Raw genomic sequence first — 20,767 nt, forward strand, 5'->3', positions numbered from 1 at the left:
CTGAATTCGCAATCGTTAATTCGCTCTGTCCCCTCCATTGACTCTGAGAGCATCCGAGGTTGTGGAGATGGCAAGAAGCGGGGGTAAAACGCGCTGGTGAGATGGACAGCGAGTGTGAAAGAGGGAGAAAGAGAGAGAGAGAGAGAGAGCGAGAGAGAGAGAGAGGGAAGAGGGAAGAGGGAAGATGGACAAGGGAGGAAAAAGACGGAGCGGAGAAAAAAGAACGTCCGGACTAATTGTTCGACGCACCGTTCGATCACCTGTCACTTGGAATCCAATAGTCAGCTTGCCGAGTTCTTGTTTCCTCTCGGCTCGTTCCATTCGCTCTACCGTACACGTACACTTCTAGTTGTCACTGCGACGAAAGGCAGCTGAGAGATACCACCGACGAGACCTGTCACCGAGTACGGTGAATCAAACCAGACCAGCCGGTTTACCCAATTTTTTAATTATTTCACGAAAAGAGAAAAAAAAACAAGCCTTTGATAGATAAACCGAGTTGAACAGAAGTGAAACCCTTTTCCAACTTAAGAAACCAATGTGAAGAGTGGAATCGTTGTTTTTCTTCGTTATACGATTTAATCTAAAAGTACAGTTGGATTTTTGTGAAAAAATCGATCATCGACTAATGGCCAAGTAAGCAGTGAGATATTATTATTCATGATGTTTAATTAGAAGTAAATAAGCGCAAGAGAATGCAATTTTCAACTACCGATTTCGGGGGACTCGTTTTCAATGGAAAAAATAAATGAGAATAACATTTCAAAGTTCATCTCTTCGCGACAATGCGACAAAGACTCGAATACTTTTAATCTTCGTCGGACTAATTCTTAATCGTAAATTTTTCATCTCCAGGAAGCATTTTCTCGTGATTTGTCTGTGTCTTTTTCTACTCCCGTTGTGCAAGCCCGACGACGAAACTAATTCCACAGTGGAAGTGAACTCTTACCAAGACGAATGGGTGGTTCGAATCGATGGTGGACCTCAGGTCGCCTCCCTCCTGGCTCTCCAGTACGGCTACAAAAATCTTGGATTAGTAAGTATTAAAACGAAGCGTATAAGGAGGAGGCAAGCAGGGAGGAACAATTAAGCAGAAAGCATAATTGTTTGGGAGGGCCAAAAAAACATGAGATTAATCGTTCCCGGATTTTCTGCTCTGTTCAAAACCCCGAATAAAAGTGACCCAATCCTCGCCGTTTGACGGAGAACATTCAATTTCAACTGGCTCGAGAAAATTTGAAGAATTTATGAATAAATGAAAAAAAAAAAAAAAAAAAAGAGAGAGAGAGAGAGAAAACAATCCAGGATATTAACATCGAAAAAAAGAGCAGCCCGCACGATATAATGAGAAAGCACTCTTCTTATTATCATGTTTTTTGCTGTCTTTTTCGCTGCAAATTCCATTCCAGTTCATCCAAGCTAATAATAAAGTTATCCCGAAGAGCGCTTCGGAAAAGTGTAAACGGGTCGGGGCGGCGGGGCAGGGGGCACTGAAATTGTAGGCTAGGAGAAACTCCTTCCTGTGCACCCTCCCGCGGGTCCACACGTGCACAAAGTCTCGATAAACTCGGCAAGAATATAACTCTGTCAACAGAGTCTCGGTGAGCTTGTGGATAGTGGGGTGAAAACTCGAAAGGCGGAATTGGGGGTGGGGGGGTGGATTTGAAATGGGGTATATTGTGGACGAAAGGATGGGAAGAGACCAAGCGAGGCCAACGGGCAGGGAGAGATGCGATTAAAACTTGAACAACTTCTTAATAACTTAGTCACTTTGTAACGCCCAATTCCAGCTGAACTCTGGGGTAGAGAATGGTGTGTATGTGTGTGTGTGTGTGTGTGCGCGCGCGAGTAAGCCTCGTTCCTCGTGGTACATTCGTTGCTATGTATACGCGTCCTATGTACCTTCTTAATTTATATATCTTCGTTGGCGATAACTTTCTATCTGCAGGTCGCGCATCGTCACAATATATGTGCATATTTTACTGTTTGTATGCGCGCGCGCGCGCGCGCGTGTGTGTGTGTGTGTGTGTGTGTCTCACTCAATCTTCATTTTATACACGTAGGAGTGTATATTTTATACTAGGGACGTGGAACTATCAAGCCAAATCGGTTCTCTTGTTCAACCGTCTCATCCCGCAGCCACAATCGTTAAATTGGCCAACTCGTTGGAAAGTGAAACGACTGAAATATCTTATTTATCTATTCCCTTAGAACTAAACTTTGTTTATGTTTTCACGCGATTCTTGTGCCATCCAACGGTCTCGAATACGTCGCACTATCGACGTATTTAATGATGTTTGATATCCTGTGAGAATATTTGCGGTTTTTGTATCGTTGATTCAAGAATTTTACTTCAGGCCTCCTCCTTTAGATCATTGTTATGTAGTACCTTACACCAGCCCCGTCTTAGACCACAAGGTTTGTAGTACTCTCTAAATATTTTCTTTTCTGTCACTATTATATCCGCATTCCTCCGATAGGGTATTACACCTTTTTTTGAAAACTGTTTTAAAATAATCCTGTGATCGTAATAAACCAGTAGAATTTTTATTTCAATTTTATAAGACCGAAAACTGTCTTGAAAACTATTATTTATTTATGATTTTCAATTTTCGCGCGGAAACGCTAGCCGCCATGTTTTTTCGGTTTGCGACGTCACTCCGTTAGTAAACAATACAATTGCGAAAGAGCAAGTAATAAGATTTGTAAAAATAATGAGTTATAGTGGTATACCATTGGTGTCTCGTGCCTGAATGCAATAATACAAGTGTAAAAATGCCACGAAAATTGTGGATTCATCGCCACCATCAACATATTTATCATTGGTAGATTTGTACTATCTGCTTTCACAAAACCGTTTTCCATAATGCGATTTTAATCGAATGAATGATAAAAGTTCACAAACGTGCATAATAACTTGTAAAATTTCAAAATAACACAGAGCGCACAATAAGAATCTAGATTGTTTGCTATCGGAGTGACGTCACGTTTGAATCCAATATGGCGGATGGCGTCTTCGACATTTGAAAAACAGTTGAAAAAAGACGATTTTAAAAATTGAATTATAAAATTTACATTGCATTTTTATGAATAAATATTGACGTTTCTCGTTCACTTTTTACGAAATCTATCATAATCATGGATTTTTATATATTTTTTTACATGGTGTAAAATACCCTATTGTCAGTGTATTAACTTTTAATAATTCAAAAAATATCAAAAGATATGTACTCCTTATTTTGGCGCACTCTTTCAACACTTAGATAATAGTGATTTTCGGAGGAGACGCTACGTACAATTATAATAGAATTTCACTTGGTAAGTTCGTTTAATTATTGATTTTAAAAAATTTCATTCAATTTTATTGAATATTTTCGACGTTACGATTATTTTTGAATATATTTCGTATCAGCTCCAAATATTCGTGTCGCTTTCTTTATGCAGCAGAAAGTTTGTTATCACTTGAAAAATTTGGAGTCGTGTCGAGGAGGTGATTCGAAACAATTGCCATTATTTTCGAAGGAAAATCGAGAGTATCAGGAAACGTGGAACTCCCTACTACGAGCGAATTTCAATCAGCGCTTTAGTTTCTTCCGATTATTCGATTCATCCTTTTCGCAGTGGAGTTTAAAAGGGAAGCGCGAGACTGTTGGATACGTACGAACGTGGGGACCCGTATAGAGCCTCGCTATATTAGCTTGTCTCCCCAATGACACACGAGAGAACACGCTCTTGAATTATTACGTTGTACATATTTCGACCAGCAGTGTCTCTTCGTATACTAATGGAAATACGGAATTGTTGGAGCTCGAAAAAATACATTTATAAATTCAAATATTTTCTATAAAGTTGTCATAGAATAATTGAAAATGAAAATATTCTCGGTGGTGAAGATAGCGACGACGGTAACGAACTCCATTCGATGAAAACGAAGGGAATCTCGTGGAGGAACGTGATTTAACAGATTTTACTAATGATTAACTGGAAAAATTGAGGGGGAAGAATACCGAAAGGGAATTTTCAACATCGAACATCTCGTGTGAATGTAACGTACGTAATGTCAGAGCAGAGAGCGCAAAGGAGAGGTCAGCAAGATAATCCGATAAGAGTCAATATATTTTCAAGTGTTCGCCAAACACACCGGAAATAAGCTCAAGGCGCATATGCTGGAACACAGCCTCGCGAGCAAGAGTGTAATCAGTACAGAGCCGAATATATCTCGATGACGTACGACGATGAAATGTGAATCAGTGTGTAAAGAGAGAAAAACGAACGTAGGAGTACCTAAAACAACAAGAAAAAGCACGAGAGCGGAGAGTTCGTGGAACGAAACAAGCTTATATTTCTCTCATCCTTGACGTTCGTTTTTTTTGCCCGTATCGCACCCTCTTGTGGAAAAGAAATCGTGTTTTCCCTCGGTTTTTAACGATCCCTTTGCTACGCAAAGGTGTCTCGGAGCTCAAAGAAAAAGGGAGTGTTACTAGCTGAGAGCGAGAGAGAAAAAGGGTGACGTGAAAACAATTATTTTGCCCCGCAACGAGGAAACGCGAAAAAACAGCAGACACAGAGCGCCTCAATGAGGGTGACGTTGCCAAACGAATTCATGAGAAAATAAAAAGCGAGAATGAAGCAGGCATAAAAAATTTAACAAATGCGGAAAGAGTTTTCGATTCGCTGCGGTACGAAAATCGCGCGGATTATGCTTCCGTCACGAAGAACAACTTTCTCGAAGGATCTTCCTACTCTTTTGTGTATATTTCGAATTTATTTAGTTCCACATAAACTCCTTTTCACATTCACATTTTATTTATTCATTCTTTCCACAAAAAATCGTGTTTGCTAACGAACGTCAGTGAAACGACGATTTCTATTTCGTTACAACGCTTCTTTCACTTCTCTTTTTTAATACGTCATGCTGTTCGAGCTTCTCAGAGACTTCCATCCCACATTAAAGGCCACGCCCGAGAACAGTGAGCCAAATACACAGAGCATCAAACAAGTGAGCTTCGACAAAGGAGAATGAATGTCATAAGCTCTTCCCAATGCAATAAGAACTGGAAAAGATTCATTATTTTCCATCTTTATGAATTGCTCTCATCCGGGGATGAGAGCTGAAGAAAAAAACAGCGAGTTATTATCCAGCAAGAGAACATTTTTTTCTTCAAAGCCACGTTTTCCCTGAGAGTTTTAAGTTTCTGACAGTAGATAAAACTTGCAGTAGTCAGACGACGATTGAAGCTTAGAAAAAACGTCCCCGTGCAATCAATTCCTGTAGAAAATTTCCTGACATTCGTTATGATTGTTTGAAGATATTAATTTCATACTGAAAATTGACTTTTATTAAAACAACTAATGAAATGAATTTATTTACTGCGTGAAAGCTGGAAGGAAGATTGCAGTGGTGGAAAATGGTCAGCAATGTGTACACGTGTATATGCAATTTTGGTACGTTAACGATGGAACAGGGGGTCGGACCTTAAACCAAGGTTTACAATGTCGTACGAGCGTGGAAAACCCAAGAGAGCATAAAACGAGTGAGACGATGTTGCAGGAATTTGAGACGAAGGAACAAAGTGAGGAAAGGGAAAAGACAGGAATGGCAACACGTTGGACTTTTGCCTCGAGCTTGTAGACGATTATCGTGCAACCAAAACCTAGCCTTGCGTTCAGGAGCTTTAAACATAAACTTCCATCGCTCTCTCCCTCGTTGTTCCCCTGTGCATCGACTCGGTCTCTCACTTCAACCTTTCACCAGCTTTGCATTTCTCCTCGTGCCCGTCTGCAGTGGCCATAATTACTACACGTAGAGGAACAATCCTCATCGTTGCCTCGGAATTGGCAGGTGCTCCAAATCACGCATGACAGTTTTTCAACAACTCTTTCATTCGTGTCGATCGATCATTTCGATTTTCAATAAGTTTCAAGAAATCAAAAGAAACAAATTTTTCCTGCATCTTTATTTCGGTTAAAAAATTTTATTGAGTTTACTTTCGCACCTGAACAACCACAAAAATTGTGTCTTTACACCCTTCGTACATTCATTTTTTAACGAATTCAACGACACCCCGTTTTTTCTAAACAAAGTCGAATTTTCATGGATTTTCAGGGATAGATCGATGTTGAAAAAATCCGGGAACAAATCATTAGAATTTTAGGAAAAGTGGTTCAGGCTTGTCAAAGTTTGCTTCACGTAAAATTCCCTTCTTGGGGGGCTTCCAAAGTTGCTGCTGATTCGAAAAACGTGTGAGAGACTCGACTGTACTTTATAGGATGTCGCAGTACGTAACTGTTTAACTGGTACACCTACTATACAACTAATAGTATAGTCTGCATCGTTGAACTTACGAGCGTATGGAGAAGCTCTGCTTTTCGTGGCAAAGAACAAATTTTGGTTAGTTGCAGCGTACGGCGGTTACGCTCGGACTTCTCTTCGTCCTTTCCGTATAACGCAAGTCCGAGCTCCCTTGTGCTTTCTTTAGCTGGTTATATATATGTGACCACTTCTCGTCTCGGACATTTACAAACGTTGAAAATCCCTCGTTGCATTTAATTCCTATTGTGGCAGAATCGCCAATTAAAACGTTCTAAAATAACTCGACATTTAAACTACTTAATGAAAAGTAAATGTTTGGTCGAAACTAGATTTTTTTAAAATTGCACATCGATACATCCAATGACACCGAAAGCCTCCGAATCGGTTGGGAAAATGATCGCAAATTTTTTAGCTTTTCCAGTGAATATTTTCATCATAAAATTTCTTAGATTTTCGCCCAACGAATCGAGTCTCAATTTCTATTTATAGTAAGAAACTAATGAAGTTTCTCAAATCCACGAATAAAATCATCCCCGACTATATTCAGGTATGGAAATACTAGAAATTTGGAATTGTAATTCATGTAAAAATACAAGTCGTAAGAGCAGCAAACGAGTCAAGAGAAAAGCCGATGGATGCAGAGATCTTCATCGTCGTAACAGTTTCTTCGACACATCTCTCCTCTTCCTCGTTCTGTTCTTCCGTATAATCGCTGAAGTCCCATGTCGGCAGGATCGTTACAGTCGCAAACGTCGTCTGCTCGTCGTCGTTACGATTATCGTTACATCGCGAGGCAACGAGACGTTTAAACGAGGAGGTTGAACATCGTACGAAAGTTCACACTTACCTTGTGATTTTGTCGTGCTGCAATCGTCTCTTGAATTATTAGATGTAGTGTCCTATTAATCACTCCGAGTGTGTGAATCTTCTTAGTGAATATTCCCAAACGTTTCTGTACAATTTTTTAGCGGAAAAAAAATGTTTTCTCCCTTCAGGTTAATTATTTCAAGATTCACTGGGGATGAATGCACTTTTTTGTCTTCCTTCGACGTTAATGAACGTCACAGAAGCCTCGTGGAGTCATTCAGTTAATGAAACGTACTCGAAGAAGCTTTGTAAACATTCCTCACTCACGAGCCCAAGTGCCCATACTTGTGTTGATTAGTCAACGGCTCTTCAATTTTTTTTCTCCTATTGCAGCTCCGGGGCTAGGAAAATAAAAAAATTATTGTCGCAATGACTTTACGATATTCTGCTAATTTCTGCAGTTGCTGGACGAGAAGTAGTGAAGAGAACATTGAACATTGAAAAAAATCGAAGACCAAATAGAATTTCGCCACATTCATGACGATAGAAAATATTGTATGAAATATTTGTCAATTATTTTTGGTAGAATGGGTCGGAATTCCTCCGAGAATCTGATTCCCCAATGAAATTAACGAAAAAAAGAAATTTCTGAGCGTTTGGAAACTGCATGAAACATTTGGTTAGTTTTATTTGAAAAATAAAATAAATTTTGTACCTTTCGCACAATTTTCGTCGAGAGCCGCAACGACCTGGAACTAGAAAACTTGGTAGATGTTCCGAGAGAGGATTTTACGTGAGAGAGAAATAAATCATCAAGACTTTGGTTACGAACAATTCCAATTGTGTAGCAAGCTCAGGGAAGAGCACGAGTATTAGAGAGGCAAGTGTGTGTATAAATATGCGTTGGCGCATGCTCCGAAGCCGATGCAATTGCAGCTGCAACCTGGGAATGCGACTGCACTGGATAGCGGTGTTGCTGGTTTTGTTAGGTGGCCCCGAAGGCCTGTGCGGCTAACCGCAATCCACGTTGCGCAATGCGTGGGCTTACCCTCAACGTATATTTTGTAGGACGCGTAATTATTTCACATAATTAAGCTGTGCTTCGAGAACTCGGGAGAAGGAGAGTACAAAAAGCGGTAGGAGAAGAGAGAATGACCGGAAGAAGTCAGAAGGGGATGAAAAAGGGGGGAAGGAAGAGGAAGACGGATTCGGTAATTAACTGTTCGTCCGTCTGTTTCAACAGAAGTCGACCACATTTTCAAATTCGAAATTCATTCAACTACAGCCGTCTCTAAACGAAAGAGCAACAATGGCAAAAGTTGAATAGAATCGTTGCTCTACTTTGGACTTGATTATGCTCCCTGTTATTTCTAAAAACTCAATTGTTGTAGAAGCATCAATTGAAGTTTGAACTTGGCGTAAATTCTCGAAACACTTGAGACTATCGAAATAATTAAAGTTCCATAAGGACAGAAGCTTTATCGATGAAAATTGATGAAATCTGCTTGAAACTTTCTCCTTAAAGGGAACACAGCAGGTCAGTAACAACAATGTGATAGCACGAATCGGGTAACGATTATACCCGTATAGATCTCTGAAAGAAGAAACAGGAAGCTGCTCCTCGACAAATAAACTTCGAGAGAGTTCTCTCAAGAGTAGTTTCTACTCATGGTCCCCTTTGTCGATAAATTCTCATCTCGAGCAACGAATACACTAATTATGGTTTCGAGATCATTGTGATCGGAAGATTGTCAAGGGGGTCAAAGTAATAATTGGTGGCCTGCGGAGTATCAGCTTTGAGCGGGACGAGGGAAGATAGTCAAGGGTGTGCAACAGCATGGAAATCAATGACATCAAATATCCTGAGGATTGGCCAGTCGCCGGAGCATTTAATCGTCAAAGTCGAAGTGAAGACTAAAAATCAAGTAGCGGGTAGACGGACATGAGAGGATAAAAGGACGCCAATGGCGAGAAGTCAACTATGAAAAAGAAGATGAAGAGAAGCAAGCAGGCATCTGCGCTCGCGAGTTCTAACGGATATTCCAGCAGCATAGACCTTAAGACTTCTCATTGGAGACTGACGAGACACCCGCAGAGAGAGCTTAGAGTCAAGAGATTACGCGAACGACAGTTGGGAATCCGATCAAAACAAATGAACTGCGAAAATAGCGTTTTGCGCTTGCGTACTTGCGCTCGCTTCAACAAGCAACCAATCAGCAGTCTTCTCTGGTATTGGAACATGCTCTAGCACCTCCGAGTCATTCCTACCCCGCTCGAGAATTTCGCCTTGCTCGATCGTTTCCCATTCTTCTTCTCTCCTCTGGCGCCGGGGCATCAACCCATTTTCCAGGCGTCTCGCTCTGCCTCTCTGCGCCGCGGCTTTCTATCTTGGTCCATTCTCATTTTGCTCTTCCCCGTCGACGTAAACACATCGTCCCCACGGACCTGCCACCTACGAGGACACAATCTGAATACCGATAAGACGGATCGTCCGCTGATCACCAAACAATGACATCTTACCGCGGCTCTCTTTTCTACGTTGAGCTTCACCAATCCCTTCGACAGATGGCGCACGGGTAAAAAGCGCGCTCCACGCTGACTGACTCTTTCCGCCATGGTTTTCCGTCCGGGTGTAGCAATGTTTCTGAATCTTGCCTCCGCGAGTTTTCCTTCATCTCGAAGCATTCATCGAAACCATCCGGCAAAGCAAGAGTCTCTCCGATGTCAAGTGTCTCCTCCCCTGAACAGATCAAGCCCGAGACTCTCAACCAAGAACAAACTAAGTAAGCAGGAAAATAATCCGAAAGAGCTTCCGCGCGATAGTGTTCCATTATTTAACGCTCCGGAGAGTGATCCCGGTGTAGGAAATCGGGGCGGCAAAAAAATCGGGGCTGAGTGACTGATCGACGAATAATTGAGGAACGAGAGACGACGTAGGATCACCGCGTCATTCGTCTTATTCGCAGATTGCTCTTCCTCGGCTCAAAGCGTAAGTGTCAGTGAGGTGCACTCATAGAAGATGCCGAAGAGCAAAAAACCTATTTCGATGATTAGTCCATAGGAAAACTGCTCGAAGAAACAAGTCGCTCCCCAAAGGAGCAAACAGTAAGGGGAGACAAAATGTTGAAGGCGTCTGGAAAATATCAATGATCTTGATGATGACGCCAAGAAAATATCTGGCATAAATTCATGCACCGGTTAACTTCACCAGAGTATTTCTCTGCCTCCAATAGAGTCTCTTCGTCCTCTACATTCGTGTGATGAATGTTCCAAGCTTGGAGGTCTTCAAAAACGTGATTGAAACGACAGCACAGACGTTTACTTTATTCTGACGTGTGATATATAACTCGTTGTAGAGGCTAAGCTTCAAGAATATAACCTATGTATATTGGGCACATATGTACACAGGCGAAAGTAGTCTGCACGTATATGACAGCATAAAGCACATATCCACGAGGGTACCCTTCGCAGCGCGGCCGCGTGCGAGTCAACGACTAGCTTTTCTCGTGTGCCTCAGACAAATCTAGTCACAAACGGAACAACCCTCCTGCGCTTCATCTCGGAATGTATATAAGGAAGCTCTCTTCGCATGGAGCGAACTTACACGCGCGCACACACACGTATTCCATTCTCGTTGAACGTCTCGGAGATCCAGTGGCCGGAGATCAGTCTGCTGACTCTGGCTCAACGTTCTACGGCACCTCCGAGACAACTGCGCGCGTGGGCTTGCCGAGCGTATACACGGAAATCCGTGAGACAAAGTGCGGTTATTTCTGGCCGGATATCTAGTTGCGGATATTGTATACTCGGTCATTTATATGCAAATGTGTATGCTCCTGATCCCCATCATTCGCCTTGAATGATGCAGACTAAAATAATGATGAGAGATAGATTGAGGAAAACGTGCTCTGGCAACGATTGGGGACAGACGAGAAGGAGCAGAGTCGACTGAGTTACGAGAAACCGTAGGTGGATTACGACTTGAGCGTCTCTTCGTTGACTGCTTGGATCTCCACGAACGAATTAACGGGTGGATTATTTTTGTATGCATCATTGCATCAAGTCCCATGGAACCTGATGGAACTCTGTTGCTTTCTCATTACCCTCGGTAGAACTAGCTGTTTAAGGTAAAATAAGCATCCTCTTACGTAACCAAGAACAGGAGTCTTGGGAAGGGAACGCAGCACAAATGAATAAGGAGGTGAATGAGGCGAAGAGAACGATGAGCAGATCAGAGTTGGGCGGGCCACATGGATCGTGTTACTTCACAGGTATATAAATATAGATTAGCTACACCAAGCTCAGCCGAACGCTGTGTCGCATGCACTCTATAACCACCGAGCGATGTGCCCCCTTTTTCTTTCGCCCTTTTGTTAGGATCTGTATTCGCCCACGCCCATCGGACCATTCCAGCGAATCGGGTCGAGCCAACCGGTCACCGATCCTCGTACGTATCCGCCAGGGATACCTTACAAAAACCATATGGTGTTCTTGCGACCGGCACGTGACCCTACGCGATCGGACATGACATACCTTCCTCTATCCCTCTGGCTCTCTCTATCTTCATAATAATGATAATGTCACCCAATGAACTCCGAGCACGCTTGGAATGTGACTTTTGGGTGGTATATGAGGGACTATTCAGACGGTCGTGACACCAACCGACCTCTCGTGCTTTCCTGATACGAACTTCCCCTCCAGGGAATCCGGAAATTGGAGCGTCATCACCCCTCTTCCACTATGAACCCTTAAACTCATCCTACCCTTGTTATATTCCAAACTGATGACGTCATCAACTGTCCAAAGTCTTATGATGTTCCCTTTACCTCGAGCTCCTTCGTGTATAATCTTCCATCGATTAGATTACTTTTCTCATATTTACCGGGCTTTGTGCACTCGCCCGATCTCATCCCAAGAGTATTATTTGATTATTTTTCTGTTTTTTTCATCGATTGCATAGTTTTTTTTAGGTTTCTGAGAATCACCGATCTTGAATCATGACACTTTTATTACACTGTTCAGGTTCTCGGATTCCAAGATACGTATCTGTGGCACAAAATCGATCAACGGCGCCAAAGGAAACGAGGCAATACCAGATTTGACAAGAACCTCGATTCCCATCCTGAGGTAGGTTTTCAACTTTTTCTTAACAAGATGCAACGATCTTTAACGGGAAATTTTAATTCACCACATTCCTGGCGTACTTTTCAGCATTCATGCTTTATGTTGTTGAAAAAAGTTTATAATGAGAGAAAAAATCATCCTGGACACACCAGCTTTTCATTAAACTCTTCATTCATCTCGTAATAAGCCAATTTTAAAGTCTCCTCCACATTCGATTATTTGCGAAATCGCAACTTTTCCTCGGGCTTAAAATTGGCACCTTGATCGAGTTCCTCTAAACATTGGTCATCGACGCTAAGCGGATTGAAGCACGATCTTCAAGTTCTTTGATGAACAAATTCATCTGACATCTGATAAAATGTATAGCGATCCTGCTTAATTGAATTCTTTCAAATTTCAAATTCAACGCTGTAATTATTCGTTCAGGATGAGCTGCTGTTAAAAAATGACAAAAGGACCCGAGGGCTGATCGAAAATGTCTGGTTCACAGATCCTTTGGGCGGATCAGCAAAGAATCTTCGAGCGTCATAAGCGAGATTACGTTGCAACGAATTTATCGGATTCGGAGAAGCCTCTCGTGAGAGAAAAACGTTTGTTTGATAGCATGGAATCAAGTTCTAGGCTACTGATGAGTCGGAAATGGAATAGAGAAGTCGATGGCGGATTAGATGTCGCCACTATGTTCAATGATGAGCTCTGGGCCGAAGAGTGGTACCTGGTAAAGCAGAAAAACTATTTTCCCCTCTCAACAGTTAAACTAATCGAAAAGAGAAAAAAACTCACAATATTGATCGCTTTGATTTTCGTCCCCTTACCATTCGTCGATAAAATAGTCACTTCGCTTTCCCCGCAGAACGACATCTGTGCCAATGTTACAAATTTTCCAATAATATCTGCTCTCTTACCCTCTGATTCAAGCAAGACACACGAACCGTCAAAGCACTTCCAAAACTCGATTTGAACGTTATTCCTGTTTATCGACTTGGGGTAACCGGACGCGGGATAAGAATCGCTGTACTGGATGATGGTCTCGAGCACACTCATCAGGATCTTCGTTCAAATTACGTGCGTTTCTGCGACCAGACACGAAACTGATCGCGGTGGCATCAATTATTTATTTCCTTCTATGCTCACAGATGACGTAGCAATGCGGAACTTTGAGTCGACAAATCGTATTTATAATGTTTTACGAATTTACAGGATCCGGAAATAAGTTACGACGTCAACAACGCTGACAATGATCCGATTCCCCGTTATGAATCTTCAGGTATTTCCTTACCTGAACCTTTCCTTTTAAAGTCATTCGCGTATTCCCAAGAGAAATTATTTTCAACGATACTAATAGACCAAATAGAAAAATCCAATCAACAAAATTGATCCTGTAAAATCAGCCTCACGAGAATTTTCAAACGTCAAACTTTTTACGGCGCGAGCGTCCTAAAAGATCGTAAACTTTCTGATAAAATCTAGATGACACAAGTCGGATGAATTTTATTATTAAAAACGCTTTCATCTCCGAGGTCCAAGGGGAATTTCATTTTTTTATCTTCGTGTAAGAATTTCTTGAGTGACATCTGGCACATTTCATTCCACACATAAATTTGTGATGCTGCATTTGGCATAAAATGTGCATGGGAATATAACATTTTTCGTATTCGAATAAATTTTTAGCACAAGCCTCACGAGATTCAAGATTGTTATAAGGATTAAATTTTCAAAGGGACCAACGGTCACGGGACGAGATGTGCGGGTGAAATAGCAATGGAGGCCAACAATCGGAAGTGTGGAGTCGGGGTTGCCTTCGAGGCGAGTATAGGTGGGATAAAGCTACTGGATGGCATTGTGAACGATCGGGTTGAGGGTGAGGCGCTCGGCTATAAGCAAGAGCTCGTCGATATTTACACGGCTTCTTGGGGTCCAGCGGACGATGGAAAAAGTTTAGAATCACCGGGAAGGCTTGCTACGGAGGCATTGAAGCGGGGAATCGTCGAGGTTGGTTCACTCTAATTCCACTTTTTATTTTCCCTTTTCTCTCCCTTCCTTTCGCTTTCATCTTGCCGTTTTTTTCCCCAATTCGTTCATCCCCATCGCTCGTATTTACTCTGGCGAGCCACGCTATTGAGTGATTTCGTGAACAAAAAACTCCACAATTTCCAGAACATCATGTAATTTCGTTCGATACGGAACAACAAAGAAGGAGAAAATCTTTTCAGGAATATTTTCCTGGGAATCGACCCAGACCACTAACTGTCGAATCGCCATTGTTTGATCAAGTCACCCACAAAAGTGTGAGCCTCATTAATCAAACTCGCGCTGATTAATCGACTTCGATAGTTCGAGTCACATTGACCCAGCGCTTTTTTCGCTTAACGTTAGCTTGGAATTCCAATCGAGCTTTTACAAACCCAAGCGAAAGAAACACACGTGAGCCTTTTCTTCCTATTATCAAGTGATGCGAGCTTTGTTCGGGAACACAGGGCAGAGGTGGCAAGGGAAATATCTACGTGTGGGCATCCGGCAACGGTGGATCGAAGCACGATGATTGCGGTTGCGACGGATATGTAGGAAGTATTTACACAATTGCAGTGGGTTCAGCGAGTCAAACTGGCAAATTCCCTTGGTACGGCGAACGATGCCCAGCAACATTAGCGACGACTTACAGCAGCGGAGCTTATCAAGATCAGATGATTGTGAGTGGGTTATATTTATGCAATAATTTATTCATCAAGGGGGAATTCTGCTTTAAAAAGAAATCGATTGTTTTCGGGAATGTTTTTAGGATAGACGGAAATAGCTCCCCATGGTGAACTTTTTAGTAGTTTCAAGGATATTTCAAGGTACAAAAACACTTTTTTAATGTGAGAAATACTAATTTGTACATGGTTTATGTTCAGAGTCCGATCGTCCAAGTTTCTCAGCTGCGTGCAATGTGGAGATCGTAATTATTGTCTGCAACAAAAATTCTAATTTTTTTTCCATTTTCGTATTCTTTCCTTCCATACGAACCTATAAAAACCCGAAAAAATTGTGAAATTCTATATTTACAGCAAGTTAAAGTGATATTCTTGCTCTTTAGAAGCGTTTTTTTATCAAACTCGCTTAAAAATATAGAATTTCGCAATTTTTGTCCGGTTTTTATGGGTTCATATGAAAGGAAAATATATAAAAATGGAAAAAAAATTTAGAATTTTCGTTGCAGACAATAATTACGATCTCCATATCGTACACAGCCGAGTGAGCATAAACCATGTACAAATTAGTACTTCTCACGTCAAAACAATGTTTTTGTGCTCTTGAAATATCCTTGAAACTATACCGAAAAGATCGCTGTTACTTCGTTATTTCCGTCTATCCCAAAAGCATTCCCGAAAACAATCGATTTTTTTGGCTTTTTAAAGCCGAATAGACCCCCCTTAATTAACGTGTGAGTCTTGCGCTGAACAATAATATAATAAAATTGACTTTTTCGTTCGGAGATTTAAAGGCTCGGTTAATCGTACACTTGAAAATTCTTTTTTCGACACTTTGTTTATTAAGGCAACGACGGATCTGAGAAACAAATGCACAACTCGCCATACCGGAACTTCGGCCTCGGCACCATTAGCCGCCGGTATATTTGCCTTGGCCCTTCAAGTGAAGTAAGCAGTATACGCAAGACGAAAAAAAAAAGCACGAAAAGCGTAATAAAACCAACTAAATGCATATGCGCCTGCATATATTTATATTGGGACACGTGAAAGTATAGATATTCACATTAGTCCATGGCACGTTGACTTTACGAGCAAACTAAGATTACTTTTCATCCCCGAGAGCTACCTCTTTACAAACCATCCCTAAGGGGAAAGAGAAACTCGCTTTTCGATCTTGGAAAACGCTGCTAGACCTCTGTATATGTTTCTTCAACCTCATACTGCTTCTCTTTCTTCATTTCTTTTACTTTTGCGCTCTCTTAATGTCATCTGCACAATTTTCCGTGTCCGTATTGCGGAGCAAAATAACGCTCACTGAATTGTCTTTCGATTTCTCATCCACTTTTAACTCATTCTTTAAACACTTTGACGCAACTTCGTTCAATTAAAGCTGGAATGGTAAACCTCGATGTCCTCATGGGTATATTCACTTTTTTCTCTGCTTTTTTCATTTTCTACTTTTTCAACAAGCAAAGAGCTCACCTGGAGAGACGTTCAACATCTGGTCGTTCAAACCTCCGAGTACAGCCCTCTCAGGTACGCATGCTGATTCGTTTTTTTTTCATCCACAAAATGCCCACTTTTAAAAATTTGTATTGTTCTCCTTTCTGTTAGTTTCAAACGATTTTTCGAAAACTTTTTTGTTCCCGAAGGACTTTAATCAATCCGGGTTTTTTATGCGTTTTTACCAAGCCTCGTTACGACCTTGAACGACAGAATCCGAAAAGTCGAAGTGATAAAAAAAAATGTTAATCCTGGTCTCGTCCTTTTTCCGGGTCGTTGCCTTTCCGAAGCTTTCATTCGACCGTACTTTTACTGTACATTCAACTGTACACGGCGTTTTTAAACTCTCGCTACATCTTCAATGTCTCTCGGTTGAAGACGAATAAGGAAAGACACTTTTGACATGTTTCAAGTGTACGTTGCATCCGCACATATACACAAACGCACTCGTTCGTTGAGTGCACGAGCAAAAAATCTGGGTCACGAAATTTCAATCAACAAATTTTAATTCTCGTGCATTGGGGTCGCGGAGGAAAATAAAAGACGCTGAGAACTGAAGTGGCGAGAGTTTTCGGTGGCTTACTTCGTCCTGGTTGTAGCGAGAAGAAGTTTCAGAGAAAAAAACATGCGATGCTCGAAAAATAACCTTCTGTAAATTTAACGGAGTGCGAAACGTGCTTAAACACACTTTAGTGGGCTCGTTGAGGCTGCGACAGTTACCAAGATTAAATTCAATCCTGCAGTCCCACCAATGACAGCTAACAACACTTTTTCCGAAAATACTCAGAGAGAATCCTGGCTGGCTCAAAAATTCAGCTGGATTTTGGTTCAATCCTCGATTCGGCTTTGGCCTCATGAACGCACATGCTTTAGTTACGACCGCTCAAAACTGGACCACCGTTCCCGAGGGCCGATTTTGCCGCTTTAATCCATTACCTATGTGAGTTGACTTCTATGCTTGCTCCATGTATGATCATGGAAATGGAACTACACCAGACTTTAGAGCTCCTCAAATACCCTTTGCTAATAGAAGTTTCAACAGATCTTAACATTGCAGAATTATGTTGGAATAGTTATAATGGAATTGCGCATAAGATCGTAACGAATATTATTAAATTACTAAAAATTTCGACTCTCTGAACTACGCTTTCGTTCAACCACTTTCTCGTCCTTTATTTTCATTTCATCATCTGTGCAAATGAAACGGTGAAAAAAGTGCCCTCCCACCGAGAACCTCAGTGATTTTTTAACATTTCCCATCAGAATCACCATTTATTTTCCTCTATCCAAGACGCTTTATTTCTTTATGCTATCTCAGAATTAACAAGAGTCTCGGCTATGGAAATACGAGAATCGTGAGATTCGACGTCGATGGATGTCACGTAGAAGAAGCAGTCGAGGCGGCAGTTTTCTTTTTGGAGCACGTGCAAATAGAGACGAGCATCAAGTACACGCGCCGTGGTGCACTCGAGATGCACCTGACATCACCTTCGGGTACATTATGCCGTCTCTCTTTTTCTACGATCTTCCTCCATTTTCATTTTTCTATGAGTTTCCTTTTTCCTTCTCTCTTCTCTCATTTGCTTACGGGGAGGGGTGCAGAACGTTGTATGAAATGAAAGAGCTTTTCTTCGACTCTTTCTTATGTCGTTGACCTGGAATAATGTTCTCACTCACGAACAGTTTGGATTGGAAAATTAATTGTGGTATTGAAATAATTGGAGCTGGCTTATTCGGTTATTTTTTTCCACAAAAATTCAGAAAAAACTTTTGGTTTTCATAACTACTTGATGATATTGAGAATTCATTTATTGTTTTGAATATTTTGTAACTGAACTGTTTTATTATTAAATAGAATGTTTTCTTAATTTGATCGAATAATCCGCCATTAAATTCCCGGATTATGGAGCTTACGAACATTTTCTTTTTCCCTTTCCATTCGCTCGTTCCTTTCTCTTTTCCGCGTGACATTCTCTGTCCAAGTTTTCTCTAGAAACGATTTTTTATCCCCTGAAGGAACGAAGACGACGGTACTGAATCCAAGACGATTGGACGATTCGAAAGAGGGTTTCACCAAGTGGAAATTTATGTCGGTTGCCACTTGGGGCGAAAATCCTCGAGGAACTTGGACACTGGAAATTACGGATCAGGTGAGTTTCTCAATAGACTGCGATTTCACTGAGATATTCTTCAAAGGAGTACGGATTTCAATTAATTCAATTAAGGAACAAACTGCTCTAAGAATCTTCATGAATTCGGAATATAAAACTACCCTTTACTCACCTTGAAAAGTAAATTGTTCGAAATTATTTACATTTGCTAGAACAACATTATTTTTTGTTCCAAATTGTTTCAAATTTGTTCGACAATCAGTAGGATTGTTATTGATTGAAAAATTATTTTGAAAATCATTCATTGGAACTCGATTCCAACGATTAATTGGCACATTTTTTATAAAATTGGAACACTTTCAATCCTCGAGCCCTTTATGGAGCTACAACTCGATGAACCAATTCCAAGGATTTTCAAGCTTTCAATAAGTGAAATCGTTTTACAGCCGAAACAAAATCAACTTTTGATCGACGAAATTTTCTTTTGATTTTATAGCTTTTTTGTGGATAAATTTGCACGTTTCAATTGAACGAACTCTAATTATTTATCATTGGCTTGATAATTCGGCGATTGTTTTCCGACGTGGTTATAAATCAATTGAGCAATAAATTCACTCAAAGAAATTTGCGATCGATGCGTCGTCGAGAAATAAAGCCAGGAATGAATAGAGAGTTCCAAATTGTTCGGCGTTGAATCAAATTACGTCAAATAATTGAGAGCCCAATTAATCGGGGAACTTCGATCGTTAACGTCATTTACCATTAGAATGCAGGGGAGTGAGAAGAGAGCGAAACGAAAAAATTATTTAACGAACATTTCAGGGCGTATAAAGTGTGCTAATTGTGCTGTGGTTCAATTCAGGCTGGGCCCCAAACCAACAATGGAACTTTAGAAGATCTAACTTTAATAATTCACGGTACAAACCAGATACCGAAATATCGTGAAAATGGTCCGAGAATTTACAACGACGAATACAACAGGATACGAAAAATGGTAATTTCTATTAACCAATTTTTTCATCGGATTTTGATAATGTTTTTTTCATCGATATATTAAAATAGAAAAAAAAATTCTCAAAAAGTTATGAACCGATTGAAATTTTACAAAATTCCAAATCTTTAGTACAAATTTGGAGTAAAAATGACATTCGATAGCAGGGAGCGTGAACTGCGATCGACACAACCGATAATATAATATTTGATTATGTAAAAAATAGATTTCGAACGATTATGTAAAGCACGAAAAAATGATCATTTTTGTCAACTGCTATTGGGCAACTCAAAAGGTTTTTTTTCCATTTATTCGATCGAATCGAAATATAAAAAATGTTAACAGAAAAAATTAAGATCATGAAAATTCGGGCATCTTCCATTTCGGAGTGAAAATATCGTTCGATTGAAAGTTCGATAGTTATGATCGACATCTCGATACGAGGTTCGATAAGAAACGTTGGAACCCGCGTGCGAAAAGGGGCAAATAAGAACGGTTACTCGAAAAATGTTGAATTGCAGAACCACCCGGATTCTCGAGAGTACAGTGACAGAAAAATCTGGAAGGAAACGAGCGACAGCGATGAAAATTTTGTGCAGAAAGTTCCGAAGCTTGGAGGAATCTTTGACAACGACTGGCTCGCGCGTTTACTCGAAAGTTAAATCTTACCAGGCGTTTATGAACGTGAGGACGATTTCAATTCGGCAAAATGAATTTCATCATCGTTATAAAACGAAAATGAGTTTGAACTCATAGAAACATGACGAAATTCATTCCAGAAAATTCATGAATTCGCATACTTATTCATTCGTAATTTACAAAATTTCCAGTCCTCGAGGGATAACCGAGCTCGCGACGACCAAAGACTTCCCACAACGCACCATTCCGAAATCCATTTTCTTTCTTCGTAATTTAATCACAAATACTGGATCTGCCTGGATACACATTCGCAGCCACTCGATTTCCTGCAACACTGGCTTTTTGTGATATAAATAAATAATAAATAAATAAATTTAAAAAAACTATACTAAAACTGATGGAGAATGATGAAAGCAACTTTATGAATACAACTCTCGGCGGACATTTATTCGTAATGAGTATAGATTTATGCCTGTTTCAGTGATGTGTATAGATGCCTAGATAGGCTGGCCGCGTTGTAAATAAGATGGATAGAGCACGCTACTCGTGAATCGTGCGTGCATATATATATGAACTGTTCCACGTTTAT

At 40.7% G+C, this 20,767-nt stretch overlaps 1 protein-coding gene across 2 annotated transcripts; it reads left to right on the forward strand.

Moving 5' to 3' along the window:
• The first annotated feature begins 286 nt into the window (after window positions 1-286).
• LOC122415965 (neuroendocrine convertase 1-like) lies at window positions 287-20,580 on the forward strand. 2 transcript variants are annotated; one of them, XM_043428578.1, is made up of 16 exons: window positions 287-636; window positions 856-1,036; window positions 12,143-12,247; window positions 12,735-12,962; window positions 13,163-13,309; window positions 13,445-13,511; window positions 13,965-14,236; window positions 14,722-14,934; window positions 15,782-15,882; window positions 16,405-16,470; window positions 17,225-17,377; window positions 17,756-17,931; window positions 18,454-18,587; window positions 19,411-19,542; window positions 20,061-20,223; window positions 20,370-20,580. In XM_043428578.1, exons 1-15 carry the CDS (start codon window positions 629-631, stop codon window positions 20,199-20,201), a joined length of 2,124 nt encoding a protein of 707 aa, XP_043284513.1. In that variant the 5' UTR covers window positions 287-628; the 3' UTR covers window positions 20,202-20,223; window positions 20,370-20,580. The 2 variants fall into 2 exon arrangements, with proteins under 2 accessions (XP_043284513.1, XP_043284514.1); XM_043428579.1 differs by lacking the exons at window positions 20,061-20,223; window positions 20,370-20,580 and having other exon boundaries at window positions 19,371-19,464.
• Window positions 20,581-20,767: the final 187 nt, after the last annotated feature.

Source organism: Venturia canescens, chromosome 9 (assembly GCF_019457755.1).
Source record: "Venturia canescens isolate UGA chromosome 9, ASM1945775v1, whole genome shotgun sequence".
Classification (NCBI taxonomy): Eukaryota; Metazoa; Arthropoda; class Insecta; order Hymenoptera; family Ichneumonidae; genus Venturia; species Venturia canescens.

Excerpts from the sequence above, each read along its gene's own strand:
- LOC122415965 (XM_043428578.1), top strand. Across the intron at positions 1,037-12,142 it reads GCTACAAAAATCTTGGATTA|GTTCTCGGATTCCAAGATAC; the intron begins GTAAGTATTAAA and ends TACACTGTTCAG. Across the intron at positions 12,248-12,734 it reads ACCTCGATTCCCATCCTGAG|ATCCTTTGGGCGGATCAGCA; the intron begins GTAGGTTTTCAA and ends TCTGGTTCACAG.